Source organism: Mauremys mutica, chromosome 6 (genome assembly GCF_020497125.1).
Source record: "Mauremys mutica isolate MM-2020 ecotype Southern chromosome 6, ASM2049712v1, whole genome shotgun sequence".
Taxonomy (NCBI): Eukaryota; Metazoa; Chordata; order Testudines; family Geoemydidae; genus Mauremys; species Mauremys mutica.
The window spans coordinates 85,058,664-85,077,983 of NC_059077.1; the positions used below are offsets into that span (position 1 = coordinate 85,058,664).

Below are 19,320 nucleotides of genomic sequence, written 5' to 3' on the forward strand. Positions count from 1 at the left end.
AAACTCCACCAAAAGAAACAAAAACAAAAAGCTTTAAGGAAGCAAAGCACGGATAGGTGGATGAACCATCTGGCTTAAGTCAAAAGATCAGGTGCCATTAAAACGGACTTCCAGGGCCTTAACTGTCAGATCCTGTTGAGATGTTGTGTTGGTTAAGCAGTGTGTTTGTAATACGTGAACTCCTGGGAGTGTGGTGGCTTAATCCACTTTTTAACATACCTGAAAATTATTATTTTTGGGAAAACATAGCAGCCTAATTAAGCTCTTCTTTCCCCTCCCCCTCCCCACACACACTGAGCCTGCATGAGTCTACACCCCACAGCTGTCCTGTGACATTCCACTGCCTCTTCTGTAATATTGTCAAGATCTCCAGACAAGTTCTCTCACTATCCATCAGTTTAACAGTGCATCATTTCCCCCCAGTACATGAGAAGTAAGGAGGGGGGTGGGGGAAGGGCAACAGATGCTAATTATTGATCTTTACTAAGGGAGGCATAGTTTAGTGGTCTGAATGCAAGATTGGGAACCAGGATTCTTCAAGATCCAATCCCAGCTCTTATAGTAACCCCCGTCTTGAGGGCTTTGGGCAAGTCACTTTAAAAATTTCAAACTCAGTTTGTATAGTGTATTCTGAAAGATACATTAAACTGGAACTGATTTCATCTACCTTGCAACAATGAAGTGCTGAACTGATTTTTGCAAAGTTTAAACCTTTGATTCTATAAAGTCAGATATTGTGAAGCCTATGCTAAGACATCCCCTATACCATAGCCAAAATATTGTTGAAGGAAAATACTCAAAAGGTTGTTATCAGGCTTCTGCTGTCTGTTTTAATTCACTGGTTCACTTTTTATTATACTTCACTAGGGCAGAACTATTCCACAGAGGGCAGGTCTACACTATGGGGGAAAATCGATATAAGATACACAACTTCAGCTACGTAACGTAGCTGAAGTCGAAGTATCTGATATCGAATTACTTACCATCCTCACGGTGCGAGATCGACGTCCGCGGCTCCCCAGGTCGACTCCGCTACCGCCGTTCGCGTTGGTGGAGTTACGGAGTCGACATGAGCGCGTTCGGGGATCGATATATCGCGTCTAGATGAGATGCGATATATCGATCCCCAAGAAATCGATTGCTACCCGCCGATACGGCGGGTAGTGAAGACGTACCCAGACTTAAAAAGCCAGTAAAATAACCTAATCATTTCCAGTGTTTTATTTTTACCTTTGAACAGATCTGCATTTCTTTGTGGAAGTTTGTTTGACGCTGAACTTTCTTTCCCCCTTTGGTTGTTCAGAGCACAGACATGAACAATAATTGAAAAACAAGCTGAATTCTGGCCAGCGTCCATTTCCTTAGGGAGAAGTTCCTTTGCTTTCTCAGAATAGCCCATCATTGTTCAGTTTCTCATCCAGGAATATTAGGGGATGTGGGGGAGAGGAAGCATTCATTAGTGATGAGTCTGCAACAGTCATCTCAGATAAATATACTGTATTTGAAAACAGCCTTCTATACAAGATCTATTTACATTCGCTTTACATAAACACCAGGGTCTAATAAGGTCTGAATGAGAAGCCTTTTTTGGGGGTCAAACACACACACACCTGGCCATTTTTAGTGAGGGGCAGGGGGAGAGTACAGAAAAGCTAGGCATTCACAATATTGTTTGCAATCTGCACATGTGTATTTTTTAAGATTTAATTTTGCAAGTAAGTAGTCTATAGTGGACAATTATTGCTTTGATGTTGAGATGTGTGCACGCCATAGGCATACAATTTTAGAACAGAAGGTTTTAACGTATGAAAGCATAAAAAACATGCTGTTCATGGCAAGCTAGCTGCTTTTGAAAAAGATTCTTTAGGAGAGAGTTAGCAGCATATAGTCAGTATTAAGGATCTAAAATGTGCACTCTTATTAATTTGCATTCATTATGTACACTGTAACCTTTCTGAATGAGCTGCTCTGCACTGAATCATAATTAGTTATACCATACCAAATGGAATAAATGAATTCTTTATCATGGATCCATAATATGTGACTACATGTAAATGCAGTCATAGGAGATTACAACATACACAATGTCTTAGGTCCTCAGGAGCCATTAAGGGGCTGTGTCTTGGTATTGAGAATAATATGCCACATAGCTAATTCTGTCTGTTCTTATTTAAGAACAATTCACCTCCCCCCAAAAAACCACACAAACACATAGAAATTAAATCCCCTTAATTGTTTCTATAAATAGTTGTCATCTTGCTACATATTGTTAAACAGTTGCTATATTTCACCAGTGTAGAACTGGTTAGAAAATGGGGCAGTGCAGGGAATGGCAAAGACAAAAAAACCCTGAAGACTTTCAGCCAAAATCCAAACGTTTTTGGTCAAAATCTTTTAGCTGAAAACCAAAAATTCTGATTGGAAAATACTGCCCTGGTTCTCGTGAGAGTTGTCGTTTGAGTGCTTCATGCCTCCTTTCTTCGCTATTGGTTGGGCTCCCTGGATAAACTACATTGCTTCTGATGCACAATGGTCTCCCCTCTTGTTCAGCCACCACAGTGCATCATAGGGCACAAGCTTTTCAGGTTTGGGGTGCTTGGTTTTTCAACAAAGTCCAAAATTCCATAGAAAGACTCACTATCCTGGAATGCCCCTTCGGTAAGACCTGGTGTTGAGGCACTTCTGCCTCAGTTTCCCAAAAATGATCTGCCGTCTACTCCTACTGTAGAAGCAGGTCGGCCTTCCAGCCAACCCACTATAAAGTATTTGATTTCTTCCAGGGTAACAGACTCCCTAAGTCCAAAAATATCATCAAAACAAAAAAGAGTCTCCAGCTCCTCTAGGCCTTCACCCTCTTTCCTTACTGGTAGGCTCCCCAGTGACAACTGCCTATCTCACTACCTAACTGCCTGCTCTTGGGCCCCAGTCAACCCAGTTGTCCAAGTGAGATCTATCCTCCTACCAAGACCCTCTGGCAGACTGTAGCCCTAAGCCAGAAGGGACCACTGTGATCATCTAGTCTGACCTCTGGCATAGCATAGGCCATAGAACTTCCCTAAAATGAGTTGTACAGATCTTTTAGAAAAACATCCAATCTTGATTTTAAAATGGTCAGTGATGGAGAATCCACCATGACCCTCAGTAAATTGTCCAAGTGCTTAATTACTCTCACCATTAAAAATGTGCACCTTATTTCCAATCTGAATTTGTCTAAACTTCAACTTCCAGCCATTGGAGCATGCAATTCCTTTCTCTGCGAGACTGAAGAGCCCATTAACAAATATTTGATCACAGTCTATAAGTATCTACATGGAGAACAAGTCACCCCTTACCCTTCTCTTTGTTAAAATAAATAGACTGAGCTCAAGTCCATCACTGCAAGGCATGCTTGCTAATCCTTTAATCATTCTTGTGGCTCTTCCTAGCTTAAGCTCAGCTCCTTTCCCCACACTGAAGCAGCCTGTCTGGCTAGCCACAGGAGACACCCCACCACCACCCACACTTGTCCTCAGCTCATCTAGCCATCCATCCATCCTGCTTCCCCCTCTCCATGGACTTCTGGCAGCCTTCCTCAGGGAACTCACTCCCTACTTCCTCTTCCTCCTTTTAAGTCTGACACCCTGCACAGATAGGGCTGGGCTAACTGGCCCAAGGCTTCCCGGTCCTTAAAGGGACAGGTGGCCCTGTTACAGTCAAAAACCTTATTTTCCACTGAAAAACTATTTTAATAGTAAATTTTTGACCAACCGTAGCAAGGGCGAAATCCTCAAGTTGTTATTCAGCTTCTACTCAAACTAATGAAATCCCATTCCAGTCCATGGGAGTTTGTTTGCCTGAGTCAAATGAGTAAAAACTAAACAGGGACCTCAGGACTGTGACTAAAAGTCTCATTCAAGTTCCTACTAAACAGGTGTCATCACCAAAAAAAGCCACCACAATTGACAAACTTTTTTGGCAAACAGGCCAAAAAATCAAGGGTGAAACCCTGGCCCTAGTGAAGTCAACGGCACTATTTCACCCTGAATGAGCATAGAGAATAACAATTCTCAGAATTTATCACAGAGTCTGAAAAGGTAGATGTCAGAGACTGGGGAAAAATTATTATATCAGCTACTCTGCCTCCCTGCCAGAATACTGGTGTGTCCTACTAAAGTATAGCTTGTAAAGTTTTGTCCAGTGTACTTTTAAATCTCCCAAGCAATGGGGCCTCCATCACTTCCCTAGGAAGACTAATCCAAAGTCTAATACGTCTATCAAGAAGTTTTTCTAGCGTTTAGTACAAATTTTCCCTTTAATAATTTAATACAATTACTGCTTTTGTATCCATTTGAACACCCTTCAGAACATTCATAGACTTATGTCCCTACCTCTGTCATTTCCTAGCCAAGCTGTAAATATTTCTCTCTTTCAGTCTTTTCTCTTAAGTCAGGCCCTCCAGCCCCTGATAACTTTTGTTGCTTTTCTCTGAACTCCCTCTAGCCTGTAAATATATTTCAGTCAATGTGGTACCTAGAGATAAATGCAATTTTACATACAGTCTTACGGAGAAGGACTATGTCAACACCCCCTCTCTTCTCCATATGATGACATTTCTGCAAATACAGCCCAGAATTTTACTGGTCTATCTTGCTGTCACATGGCATAATGAATTCATGCTAATTTGTTGTTCCCTATCACCCTTAGGTCTTTTTCAAGATTATGGCTTCTCAAGTTTCTCCTTTTCATTGAATAAGAACATTTGAATAGTCATTGCTCAGCTTGATATATCTTGCATTTTTTTCAGCTCTCTTTTTAGGTCCTTTTGAATTAGGTCTCTGTCCTCATGGACATTTGCAGTTCCTGCCAGATTATCATCTATGAATTTAACTCACATGTTGCTTACAGATCTCTAAAGATGTTACTCTAAAGGAGAGTAAATAGGGTGCTTAATATTAATGTTTGTAAAAACAGTAAAGCATTTTATATGGCTTGAATAGGAACACTCACATTGTTATTTATATAATGCCGTATATGTGTATGGTGGTTTATAAATAAGTCTTAGAGGAATGGAAGTGGATTTAAAAACCACAGCAAGCCAAACCAATGATAAACAACAAAGCTTGCTGTTGTGGAGAGGTGCGTACTAGGGAAATTGGCAACTGCCACGCAGCTCCTGGAAGAACTAGGGAGCCTGCCTTAGCCCCAGGTCCCTGCTGTGTCACAGACCTGACTTTTAGCGGCCCAATCAGTGGTGCTGACTGGAGCGGCCAGGGTCCCTTTTCAACTGGGCGTTCTGGTCGAAAACCGGACTCCTGGCAACCCTAGAGGACATTATTTTAAACAATTTTTCATTTAAATTTGAGTTCTGCTTTTATTGTTTTCCATTAAGATCTCAACCTTCAATATTGTGATAATTCTTTCCTCAGACAACAGAAGATGAGCCCTCTGAAAAGGATGCCTTGCAGCCAGGACGAAATATTGTTGCAGCAGGCTATGCCTTGTATGGGAGTGCGACGCTGGTGGCTCTTTCTACCGGGCAAGGAGTGGACTGCTTCATGCTAGATCCGGTATATACAAGATGTTAATTACTATATACATTCTTTTTGCTTTTTAGTATTTCATAGGCTAGGCTTTACTTATTTTCTCATTCCAATCTGGTCTACAGAATATTATTTGTGGCATTCTCCCTTTTGACCAGGACCTGTTTTAATCCATCCTTGTCCTACTGGTACTTGGTAATACAAAACCATGTTAGCTGCAGTACCACAATCCCATTCATGGAAGGGAAGAAATTGAGACCTTGCCCTTGTGCATTCATCTTAAGACTACATCACAGCCCTATACTGGGAAATGTTTAAGAAAACTCATCAGTGCCTTTGCCCCCAATTAAGGGCCCCACTTTTTTTTTTAAAGGCCTTAGTTTAGCTTTTAATTCAGCAAATGCAAATATTAATTATGGGCATAATTCACACACACTTATATCCCTAACTGCCTGACTGCATCTGCAGGTTAGGTAGCTTTACTTTAAGTGCTTTGACTTACATACTCAAATATTGCAAATAAAAAGATGTGCCCATAAAACTGCAGACTGCTTCTCAAAATCAGACACCAGAAGCCCAGACAGCATTGTCCAGGGAGCTTGAGAAGGAGAAAGGAGATGGCTCATTTGGAAAGTCAGCACAAGATAGGTAACAATATAAAGGTTTTATTTAATCAGTGGGTGAAAATCTTGTCTCCATGATCTTAGTGAATTGACTTCAGTGAAGGCCAATATACCTAAGCTCTAAAAGTAACTTACTGAAGAGATTACACCAAGCAGACAGACTGGGGACAGAATTGATGTGAGGGCTGAGAGAGAACACTAAATTAATTAGAATTTTCAGGTTTGGGGAGAAGCTGGAAGCCCCAAATCATCAGGCAGCCAGGGAGATCTCATGCAGCAGTGGCCAAGATCCGCTTACTCAATATATTTGGGATGTTAGCAACACTCTAGTTGACACACACGCACACACAGGGCGTGCGCAGGGGCAGTTAAAAAAAATAATCAAAAGACAACCCCACAAATCAATTAAAAAAATCTCATGATTTTGATGCCAGTCTCATGACGTTTTCAGGTCTGACTCATTTTTTTTTAACATTTGGGGTTCACAATACTGGACTGGTATTCATTTTATTACCATTATTTCTGAGATTATTTTTGTTCACATTGAAGATATGGCAAATCTTCCTGTACCTAAAGCAGCTTTCCAGCTTGTGATCTGTGTGAAACAATGACAAGTCGTATAAATGAATGTTGATTAAAGGACCATGTTGTGCTAAAGTCTTTCAAACTTTCCTTTAGCATGGTATTCCGCTGCCTGCTAGTAATTGGTGCACCTCATTCTTCTGTAGGCCCTTGGTGAATTTGTTCTGGTAGATAAAGATGTGAAAATCAAGAAGAAAGGGAAGATCTACAGTATCAATGAGGGTTATGCCAAGTACTTTGATCCTGCGATGACAGAATATTTACAAAGGAAGAAATTTCCTGAGGTGAGAAAATAGCAGCTTTGTAATCAGCTAATGCAGCAAGGGCTCGTGCTGCTTTGAGCAAAGTACAGCTCAAAGAGGAGGATAGGTTTGATTGTTTTGCTGAATTAAACTCCTTGTCAATGCTATCTACAACCTGGTACATTCTGGCTACATGGCTAAAGTAGCTTGGCTTCCACTACTCTGAAAATCCTTTATAACTTCAACTTTTATGGTAGCCAAACTCATCGGCATTCTGTAATAGTTTGGAGGAAGATGTGCTAGATAATAAGAGCCAGAGTTTTAAAGAACTGCTGAAATTATGCATGCAAAATTTGGACATGCACCTATTTTCAAATATATTTGAATATGTACCTCAATTAACAACATGCACAATTATTCATTTTGGGCTAGACTTCTCACTACTGCTCAGTAGGTTGCATTGAAGGGCAGGGCATAAAAATCCTCCCCCCCAGTTGCACCCTTGTGCAGCAGCAGGGTACAGCTGCAAATCCCATGCTTTCCAAAGTGCAATGACTGCTCCCTCCTAACATCTCATGGGGCACAATACAACCCCAAAGGCAAAGAGCTGGATTCATGCCCATGCACCCTTCCCCCATAGGGGGCGTACATTGTACCACCTGAACAGGTATAGCTGAGGGCACACTACCCTCTACATTCTGCTGCCGCCTGGAACGCCGCATCTGCAATGCCTTCAGCATGGATCAGTGCCTAATAAGGCATGACTGAGCCCTTTCTGAGTATGAACAGGTACCTGGACACATTTTGCCTGTGCAGTTTTGAAAAGTTCTTTGAAAATGTGACTGTGTATGCCCAACAAGTCACTTCAAAATGTGGTAGACTATAATTACTCAAGTTTGAATTTCATTAGGATGATAGAATTAACCCTACTCCTGCAACAAAATAAATAAATAATAAAAAAAAATATAAAAAACCCACACATATCTATGTCTCACCTAAAAGACAGTGCATCCAGTAGCAAACTTCCCCAGAGCACTATAATGAGGCACTAGTTCAGTAATGGCACAGTAGCACAAGAGTCTACTTGCTAGTTACTTTCTGTACCACCATGAGTTTTGCTTGGAGAGTGCCTGTACAAGTACTGGCGCAAACTGATGCTGCTTAGTTTGTCAAGTCTGATGGGATCACATCTTTAGATAAGGTTGCAGGTCATATTTCTGTGAGGACTTCTTGGTAGGCTGTAAACATACATCTTGCTACACTGAACAAAATGGGTACAGTTTTGCTCTGCGTCTGCCCAAGAACTCTGCTTTATTACTCTAAGTTGTTACTATGAGATATGTAGTACTAGAAAGCTGTGCATCTGCTTATGAAGTTTTATTTGAAACCAAGAAGTGAGGAGTTTAGTCTAGTTTTGAGGGAACTGGAACGCAGTTTACAGCCTTCTTGCTTCCTGAAACTGCTTCTTTATATATGAATCCTTCAGTCCCCCAGATCAGAACGTAATCTACTTTTTATAAAGCCACCTGGCTGTTGAAAAAAGTGTCAACTGTTCGTTCAAGCAGCAGAGCTAGCCAAGAGGAAAAACAGGAAATGCCATGTATCATTATGTTTCATGCATTTAAATTTCAAAGAGTGAGAAATACATCAAACAGTGCAATCCAATGACATTTCACCAGAACTCTGTCAATACCTTTGTGGAGTATCTGTAACTTGTCACACTGTTCTATCAAACGACTCAATAAATCCTGCGGGAGTTCAAACCTCATTGACAAAAACATTGTTTAGACCTTGCTCTGTGCTATTGTTCTAAACTGGCTGTTGGAAGTGTCTCTGAACTAAAACAGCTAGTTAGTAGCAGGGTTTTTTTTTAAACTTTAAAAAGGTAATACTGTGTTAATGCAGTCACTACTCACATCTTCTGGAGAAGGTCCTATAAAAGATTTCAGCCCAGTCATTATTGAATATTTAGTCCACATCAGAAAATCTAGGGGCAGTTCAGCATGACTAACAGTTCCTCAGGAAAGGACAAGACATTATGGTGCCATCACTTCCACTCGAAGAAAGGGCTTTCTTCATCCCTGCTGCAGGGTTTGGGCTCCAGAGAGCCTCCAAAAAAAACAACAACCCAAAAACCAATACCACAAGGGAAAAAACAAGCAGCTTCTGCCCGTACAATCTTTTTGGGCTGCATTAGTTTGAAGTTGAAACAAACAAGATGTAGGGCCTAATTCAGAAAAAGCAGCCTGCAATTTTGCACCAGCAAATAATTGTAGGTGCAATTTCTCAGGCATAAAGTCAAAGGCTTTTAGACATCTTGCTACTTGAACGAACCTGCAAATCAGGTTATTAGACAGCTAGATGCCAAAAAATGCACCCATGGTTATTTGCAGATACAAAATCAAAGACCAAGATAAAAATGAACTTCCTGTGCAATTCCAAGTTTGGAGGCAGGGGAGGAGGCTGAAGGAAAAATTCCCCACTTTTTCCTCAAAGATTCCTAAATGAAACATAGAACCTTGCTTTAAAAAGCACTTTATATTTGCCTCTGTGCATGTTCTTATTCTTTGCTAGGCCATATTAGTAACTAAGTTAGTTAACTAATTATTTCAATTACCTTTCATTTTCCTGTCCCTTATATTCATTGATCTCTATTACCCGTTTTCTCTTATCAGTTCCACCACAGCATCTCACCTTCGTTTAGAAGGGCATGCTTCTTGCTTCAAAGTCAAATGCAAAGGCCCTAGACCAATCCCTCTCTTCTGGAATGTGACTACTCACCATGGCAATGGTGTGGGGATGGTGGGAGGGAAAAGAGTCCAGAGTAAACCTAAATCTTTTGTTAACCATCACAAAACCTCTGGTCAGCTGCTCAAGCTTGAATAGCAGCTGCCACCTGAAGAGCTTCCTGTAGTGTATGTAAAGGAGTATGCTGATTCCAGCATGCACTCCACTACGGGCAGGGTTATCGAGGAAATGAGTTCTGTAAATAAGAAGATAGCTAGGGAAACCAAATTTTACTTTAAGCCAGAGCTATGTCCCCCTTCACAGGAGATCTCCTTTCTAGCCATGCATCTAACACTAACTCTGTAAAAGAAAACAGGTGCCACACAGATGAGTAGATGTGCATGGGTTGAGGAGAAAGCTGATGTAATACTCTGGGAAAACATTACACGACTTTCATGTTTTGAACCATTTAAATCCATTTGGTTTAAGCATAAGAGACTCGTAAATAGGACCCTGTGAAAAATTGTGATTTCACAGACTGCTTGGAAATAGCAAAGTTAGCTAATACCACAATTTTTCCAGCGGCAGGGAGGCAGAAGTGGGCATCTGTGAGAGTGATTGGGGGAGGGGGAGAGAGAAGAGAGACTTGGCATCCAGTTTTATGTGAGGCACAGTAGCCCGCACACCTGCCCCTTGGAACACACATTGAGCTGCATGGAGCATGATACTGGCATGCACGGATGCCTGCTTCCACCACCCCACGGTTGAAAATATCGCAGCGGTTCTGGGGGTGATGGTACTCAGTGGCCACACATATGCTACAGGGATCTTGGAAATCTCTCTCATTAGGACCCACTGAGCCAATATCAAAGTGCTCTCCAGATGCACATACAAATAAGGCATTTCCGAGAGTCTAATCAGAGGGAAAAAATTATTTCACTGGCATTCATGTGTTATCTTTGTCTGAGAGGGAAATCTGGGCATTGTTCCAGCCATCATGCAGCATACATTAGCTTTCTCATCTGAAAGAGAAACATATGAGATATTCAGTTGCAGCTGTGAGAATGCCAGACTGTATCATAAGGGATCAAACGAGAAGTAAAACTTGAAAACTAAAGGGAATACTGAATGTACACCTGCTAGTGTCTTGTTCCTAAAGGGAAGTAAAAGGTTTGCTTTTGTCTGTTTGCCAGGTCCTTGTGGTGCAGGTGACAACTGCACTAAAATGAAGCAGTTTCTATTTTCTATTATTTGTAGCATGATCATGCATTCAGCTGTGTCTGTATCAGTTATGTTTCTATTATGGTAAGAAACAATGAAATCCTGATAGAGGAAGCAGGATTACCAGCTGTCCTTCCCGTTCCCATATACTGTACTTATGATCATCACATGATGCAGACAACTCAAAACACACTAGTGGAATGTGGTCCTCTATGTCAAAATACACACAAATTTTCTTTTCTTAAAAGGACATTATTAAGGTTGCAAAGTCAAGCACTCAAAAGTTAGAACAGAATCCTGGCATTTCCTATTCTTTTAAGGCTGCCTGTGCAGAATTTGGCTCCCTTGTGCTTATGGATTGTGATATAGTCTTTAAATTACTTGATCACGTACTATTTTTAACAACAGGACCCCTTACCCCATTCAGTGCACAGGTTGGACCTGGCTCTGGGGATGAATAAGGATTGTGCAATGAAGGCGATTTGTCTGTAAAACCCCTGCCTCTTTTGTTGCAGAAGTTGGAAGGTGTATACAGATAGAGGCAGAGGATCAGAGGTGATGCATGCAGGGAGCACGTGTCCCCCAGATTTTAAACGGACACTGTCAAGTTTGATAGGCATACATTTTCTTACTGCTCTCCCAAAAAATGACATTTTCTGTGATAAACTGCCTTCCAAAAAGCTCAAAGCAAACAAACCCATACTCTCAAATAATCTTCAGTCCCTCAACTAATCTCCAAAATAAGTCTTCAATAATCCTAAAATCATAACACCTATTTGGGAGCAAAACAACAAGAATCCTCGGAGAGTAGCACAAGGATAGATCCCCCTTGCTCTGCTCTTCCTGCATCTCCAGCCCTGGAAGCACCTGACTACACCCATTTTTCTGATCACATGAGGAAGCAAGGTTATCAGCAGTCTCAGTCCATGTTGGCTTTCAAGACAGAGCAAGCAGGGAAAGTGGAAAGATGGTATCAGGTTCTCATGTACTCAAAATGCACACCTGATGCCAAAGTTACAATGAGTGGCTCATACTGCCCAGGGAGAGTTTAAAAACTGCTGCCACTACTTTGGGGTTGCATGGACATTACTACATTTTATAAGAGACTCTATCCTTTTGAGAAAGGGTGTGTTGAACTATAGGCCTGCCAACATTTAGAGTGCCCCATCAATGGTCAGGGATTTAAGCAAACTTGGATTTCTGACTTGTAACAAAATGAAGAGGGCAATGATACATTGCAGTTTTGCCAGCTAACCAGCCTGGCAGTGTTACCAGATTTGCTCGTTACTTTGGGGGTATGCTCATTTATTCAGGTTACTCTTCGGGGGGGGAGGGGAGGTTCTGTAATTCTATCAATTTACTGCTTGTGTCATGTGTGTTTTCATATGGAGCTCTACTTCTCCCTTACGCAAGTCCCCTCCCAATGGAGCTATCCTGCAGGACCTAGGTTTCCTAGGGCTGGGTTCCTCCAGCCCCAGAACTGGATGAACATACCCACACATACATTAACAGAGCAAGTCTGAGCGGACAGGGTCAAGCAGCACTTTCAAGCTGCCACCCTTATGTGTCCATGTCCCTATCCCCACTCGCACATCACAATTGTACTGGTAGTAACCTACGTGATGAGCAAACCCCACAGTATTTTGGGCACCGCAGGGATCTTAAGCTTAGGTAAAAGAACTATTGCTGTAGAGTAAATGGGGGAAGCTAAAAACACAAAAGAGTAAAGTTCAGCAAGAGAGAGAGAAGCAACCAACTTAACCATAAAAGTTATTTATTGAATAATAGTGATAACTACACAAGGAGGGCTAAACCAACATAACCTACATTATTAAAGGTTAATACCTAAGGGGGAGAGAGAGAAGGGGATTTCACCCACTCCATGAGGCTTGAACTGGTGATGATGGTAGCTCAGGGTCCTGAGTACTGGAGACAGGCAGAGCCCCCAGCACAGTCAGTCAGGAGAAGATGGAGTCACAGTGGAACTGATGCATAGTTTGGATCTAAGCATCAGAACACTTGAACATAGGTAGAGTTTTTTGTAGAGAAACAACAATGGTTCAAGGGAGAACACTAGTTTTGTTTATTGGTAAACTGAGGACTCAAGGGTTTTCTTTAGGCTAGACAATAGGAACTGAACTTCTCTTGGTTATGGGTGGTGTTTTCTTCCAGGGAGCTCACAATGCCACTAAACTGCTTCTGTATTTTGGATATCAAGGATTCATTACTATAATTGGTCTGATAACTGCTGAGCTGGGTGTGGGCAGGCACAGGTTCATTAACATCTGGAGCAGAGATTCCCATGATGCAGTGCGTCCCTGCTTTTTCTGGTCCCAGAGTTCAGTGGCCTTCTCTGCTCTCCATTCTGTATGCAAATAGAGATGTCTTAATCTTGTCACCCTTGTCAGGAGGGGTCTTGGTGTCTCTCCCAATACCCTTCACTGCTCTCTGCAAGCCTTTTCTCTGATTGGTTTTGGTTCAAGCAGCGTCTGGTGTGTGTGTGTGTGTGTGTGTGGGGAAGTGTCTTTCATGAGTCAGACAGGCTAGATCAGGGGTCAGCAACCTTTTAGAAGTGGTGTGCCAAATCTTCATTTATTGACTCTAATTTAAGGTTTTGCATGCCAGTAATACATTTTAACATTTTTAGCAGGTCTCTATAAATCTATAATATATAACTAAACTATTGTTATAAATACAGTAAATAAGGTTTTTTAAATGTTTAAGAAGCCTCACTTACAATTAAATTAAAATGCAGAGCCCCCCCGGACTGGTGGCCAGAACCCAGGCAGCATAAGTGCTACTGAAAATTGGAATGCGTGCCATAGGTTGCATACCCCTGGGCTAGATACTGCACCCTGGTTCCCCAAGAACACAGAGCTGACTGGTATCCACAGATATAACAGCTTCACCTTCAAGGTCTCCATCTGTTTTACAGGATGGCAGTGCTCCCTATGGCTCTAGATATGTGGGCTCGATGGTAGCTGATGTTCATCGCACCCTGATGTATGGTGGGATATTCATGTACCCAGCTAACCAGAAGAGTCCTAAGGGAAAGGTAAACTGTTTGTCTTCTGAACTTACTGTACCTAATACCACTGCTTTTCCAGTGTGTGATAGAATGGTTATAATTTATGCATAATGGCTTAAATATAGCTTTTCTTGAGCTGATTTGGGGAGTATATTAAAGGACACTAAGGTCAAAGTTTTTACAAATTAGATTTGACCCAACTCAACAGTGGTCCCATCTAACATACTTCTGACCTTTCAGCGTCATCCCATTTATTTTTGTGTTTTTAAACCAATCATTGCATTACAGGCTATGCACACATCCTTCAGTGGAGCCAACTTTTGATTCACAGTCTCCAGTGGGGATTGAACCTGGAATCTCCAGCACAGAACACGCAGGCCTCTACCATTTGACCTAAAAATTATTTGTTTTTACTTGGTACTGAGGATCAAGCAGTTATAGTAACCGGAGCAACCACTAGAGTGAAATATCACAATGGCTCCCTTGGGAAAGTATTCAAAATAGTGTAGGACTTAGGACTTGTCTATGAGGTAGAGTAATGGCAGGGGTATGATTTTTAAAGAACACTAACCTCTTGTACATTAATTGGTCCATATAGATTCTGCTGATTCACTTTCATGTAGTGCTATTTGAAACAGTACTACATTAAAAAGCACTAGGGAATCTTTAGTGTGCACCAATGTCTACACAGACCAGTTAATGTGCAACACATTAGTGCGTTTTAGATATATCACCCTCATAAAGCACATTACACCACCATATAGACAAGGCCCGAGTCTCGCGGTACACAGATTGGGTCTGCTGTACTGACTCTGTGCCTAATCCTCACTGAAGGACACTCTGCTACAAGAAATCATGTTTAAATACAGCTGAGCTAACAAGCACTGTTTCCTTGACCAGCGTGGACAAAGATATTTTGTCCCACAGAACTAGCCAATCTGTCGTCACAATGATTATCTATCCAACTACACAAACCACCTTGGGACAGGGGACTAAAAACTCATCTGAAGAGTATCAGAGGGGTAGCCGTGTTAGTCTGGTTCTGTAGAAGCAGCAAAGAATCCTGTGGCACCTTATAGACTAACAGATGTTTTTGCAGCATGAGCTTTCGTGGGTGAATACCCACTTCTTCGGATGCAAGTGAAAGCTCATGCTGCAAAAACATCTGTTAGTCTATAAGGTGCCACAGGATTCTTTGCTGCTTCATCTGAAGAGGCCAATCAATAAGTCCTTGTTGAAAAAGAGGAATTGATGAAAGTAGGGAAATAGCTGGATTCACACCATGTTGCCACTGCAGGAATCCCCTCATTATGCAATGATTTTCAAGATTGGTTTTTGAACCACGTTACCAGGAATGGCTTCTGGGGCATATTTGCTCAGAATGTTTGAGTGTTAAAGGCCTTCTGGAAGGGACTGACCATTTATTACAGAATTTGTGGGGTAGTTGTGTGTGAGAGAGAACCAGCTTTACAGATTTTCTTTTTCAGGTTGTCTTTATATTTGGAAATTATATAAAGCAGCCGTGAAGTGAATGAGATAAGAGACAGGAAAAAAGGGACAACCTGAAGGTACTGGCAGGCATATACCGAGAGGCAGCATACACCATACATTGTGAAATACATACTGTGCTCTAAACCTCTGGGCAAAGGGTATGTGTACATGGGATCTTCATTTTATGTGAACAGCTGTGCCAGATACTATACAAAAATATGCTAAAACTTTACTTTGTGCTCCCTTTTTGAAGGAAATAGCCGTTTCAAGGTGATTTCATTTCACAGCTTTAGAGAAAGCAAGGAACAAATATGGAATAAAAGGGTTTACACATGTAAATTAGCCTCTAGTAGCTAATGGCAGACTTGGATTGTGTTGCCATGGAGGAGAGGGAGGGTGACAGTTAGCTCAAGACTTTCATTCAGGAAGCCTGGGTGTACTGTGAAGGTGATATTTTTAGGTGCTGGAAGGAGAATTTTGGAGGCACTTTTTTGAAGAATTTGGTTTTTAATATTGGGTACAGGGAAGGTTGCTTTTAATGGCTATTCTACAAACAAAATAAGGGGCTGTCACTTTCAGTTAAGAGTGAAAAGGGCTTGTGATTTGAGGTAAAGTATCACCACCACTTTTTCTAGACCTGTGTTGTCTGCCGCATGTAGTAGGTTTGTCCATAAAGACCAATTCATCCAAAGTCATGGCTGTTCCGGTTTGAAAGACAGTACCATGGCGACTGTTACCAGTCATCCTCCTTTACCCTGCGAACATCCCCAGTGCATAGGCAGAGTGCTGAGAGAGCAAATATATGGAGTTATAGCTGGGATGGATTTGCTCCATGGATTTTGGAGCTGAAGCACATGATGAGCATACTAAATGAACAAGCTAGTATAGCATAAAGGCCACTCCCTACAGGTCAAGATAAAAACAAGAGTCTCAAGTGCTCAATATATACAATGAGAGTTAATCTTTGTCTCTCATATTGAAACAAACCGTATCAGCTTATTTGCAGATGCTGTTTTTAAACTGGAAATGTTAACCAAATCATATTTTTGTGGATCTGATGTTCATGATGCTCTAATGAATTACAAAATGTTAATGCATTTAAAGGAGGGAGGCTTGGATGTGGTCAGCTTTTTGAACAAAGTCAAGAAGTATGCTTTTGACCTGGACATGGTGGTGAATGAGGACAGACACGGGGAGGGATTTTAAGCAGCAGGCCCACAACTTTATTAAACCCATCACAGCAGAGGGGCACCACCTGCCCTGTCACCCAGACTCTTACTTAACTGCCTCTATGTAGTTCCAGGGCGGGGTTAAAGGCCTCTACCATATAACCCAACACTCAGGGTAGACTCAGCTTCCTCTTCTGAATCCTACCACCCACCACCCCCATTCCCTTGTAAGGGTGACAGAGGCTACCAAAATGGGAGGACTTCAGCCTATGTAGGACACAAGGTCCTGGTCTATCCCATGAGCACAAAGCCCATCAGCAAATTCCCAGAGCCATTCCTTTTAATTAGACTGGAAACCAGCCACAAGTTGCAATAAACTAACATCCCTACCAGATACTACCACAAATTATTAAATCCTATTCCTATTTAGCCTAACTGTGCCTCCAGGATGCTGTGAGGAAGGCAAAACATAAACAAAACCCCCAAAACAGGACTATGCCAATCTGGCCACAATTGGAAGAAAAAAAAAAAGATTCTTTTTGACCCCAAAACAGGCAATGGGTCAGACCTGCAGCATCTGTAAGACACAGCTCCTACACTATGGTTCCAGGGGGTGTGGGTGGCAGGGGTTGCTGAAATAGAGCAAAAAGAGGCTCCTCAAGGCCTGGCCTAGGATTTAAAATTAATGAAAGGGGAGAGCAAAGGAACAGTCAGTTCCCTTCCTCCTCTGGTTGGCTAATGAATGGAGACTCTAGAAAGGGGAGGGGCACCCCTGCATCCCCCCCAGCTAGTGCCTGTTCTACTTCCCCTTTCTGCTGGTCCTATCACAATCACTGCTGGTCCCATCTAGTTTTTCAGCTTTTGAAGTACATCAGGGGTAGGCAACCTGTGACACACGAGCTGATTTTCAGTGGCACTCACACTGCCTGGGTCCTGGCCACCGGTCCGGGGGACTCTACATTTTAAATTTAATTTTAAATGAAGCTTCATAAACATTTTAAAACCTCATTTACTTTACATACAACAATAGTTTAGTTCTATATTATAGACTTATAGAAAGAGACCTTCAAAAAAAATGTGAACATGTATTACTGGCACACGAAACCTTAAATTAGCGTGAATAAATGAAGACTCGGCACACCACTTCTGAAAGGTTGCCAACCCCTGAGGTAGATGAATGGTATTCTTAAGGTTTACAGTCACACCAAAGCAGTGACCAACCCCATGTCATTCTGCAGTGACACCACTGCTGTTTTGTGGCAGGTTTTCTTTTTCGAATTTACCATGCCATAAAGACAATACGAAGTCCATTGCCCCATGTTACCTGTTAACTGGACATTGTGTACTTACTTAGAGTGGCATTGAAACAAACTTTAAAGATAAGTAAGAAATAAAGTTAATGCTATGTACATGGCTTAAGTGTATGAAATCCCTGGTTTTATTGCAAATAGTGTGATCACTGAAATTATTACAGGGTTGGTTGCATTCCATTACATACTTTCATTTCCCCAAAGCACATTCTGTTTTTGGGAGGGTGCTTTACATTTGTATAGGCTTTTCCGTGCCACACATTGTATCTCAATACCTCCCAAAACCAAGTCCATTAACTGAACCTTCTTAAACCACCAGCCTTTCATTCCCCTTTACATACTGTAGTATTTTCAGTGGGATTTAGGGTGACCAGACGTCCCGATATTTAGGTATTTGTCCCGCATCCTGACTGATCTTTGGTCAGGACACAATTTGTCCCAATATTTCGCAGTATTCTCTCTCTTTTTTTTTTTTTTTGCTCTGCTGGTGATCCCTCCTCTTCCCCCCCCCCTCCAATGTGTCCCAATATTTTCTTCCTCTTATCTGGTCACCCTAGTGGCATTGGAACAATTTTTATAGTGGGGGTGCTGAGTGCCATTGAACCAAACTGTAAACCCTGTATATGATGGAAACCACTTCAAGCCAAGGGGTACTGCCACATTCCTAGACCCCTAGTTCCAGGACCCTGGAGTTTTTTGATATATGACCCAAATGTACTTGCTTTCAAACTGGAACATTTTTATGACAATGTCTGAAATTTCTGTTAACGTTAATAGGTATTGGGGCACCTAATTTCCTTCACACTAAACTGAAAATACATTTCTAAAATAACCATAGTTACTTAAAAGTTACTATCTGCATGAACTTAGCTCACTGTAACAGGTTTAGCCACAGTTGTGCAGTGCTGCAATCAACTCCTGACACTTGAGAATGTCAGCATCAAGTTTCAGACTCCAAAATATCCTGAGCAAACACAACTGTCCAAGTTTCAAGATAACAAATAAGGCCTGTGGGAAGGTGTCACCTTTGCTAGTTTAACCACTTCACTGCTGCATGCAACCTCAAGAACCTGGTTAGTCAGGCTAAACCTATTGCCAGTGCTGTCCCACCTACTGTGTACCTCAGCTCTGGAATGCTAAAATGCCACTGGAATATTGATACTTCTCTGCAATGTCACTACATACTTCTACAGAAGCTGCAGTGGAAGCCAGAAGAGAAAGTTTTAAAAATCTCACAATGGGAGATAGTAACATGACACAATAGGATGCTTATGGTGGGGATGTTATTGTTAAAGAAACCCTGAAAGATGGTTGAATAAAGAGAGGCTGTAAAAGAGACAGAGTTAAAGAACACAGTAGTTAAAACACTGGCAGATGGTCTATACCAGAGCTCCCATCATTGCTAACA

At 41.6% G+C, this 19,320-nt stretch overlaps 2 protein-coding genes across 2 annotated transcripts in view; one reads left to right on the forward strand and one right to left on the reverse strand.

The window, feature by feature from the left end:
* The window catches only part of LOC123372719 (aminopeptidase O (putative)), a 388,654-nt gene that overhangs the window by 357,714 nt on the left and 11,620 nt on the right, over positions 1–19,320 (reverse strand). The window lies entirely within an intron of this gene.
* The window catches only part of LOC123372720 (fructose-1,6-bisphosphatase isozyme 2-like), a 31,521-nt gene that overhangs the window by 11,422 nt on the left and 779 nt on the right, over positions 1–19,320 (forward strand). Inside the window, exons 5-7 of the mRNA XM_045021085.1 lie at positions 5,406–5,546; positions 6,871–7,008; positions 13,850–13,969. Coding sequence (XP_044877020.1) covers positions 5,406–5,546; positions 6,871–7,008; positions 13,850–13,969 — 399 coding nt within the window. The remainder of the gene's footprint in view (positions 1–5,405; positions 5,547–6,870; positions 7,009–13,849; positions 13,970–19,320) is intronic.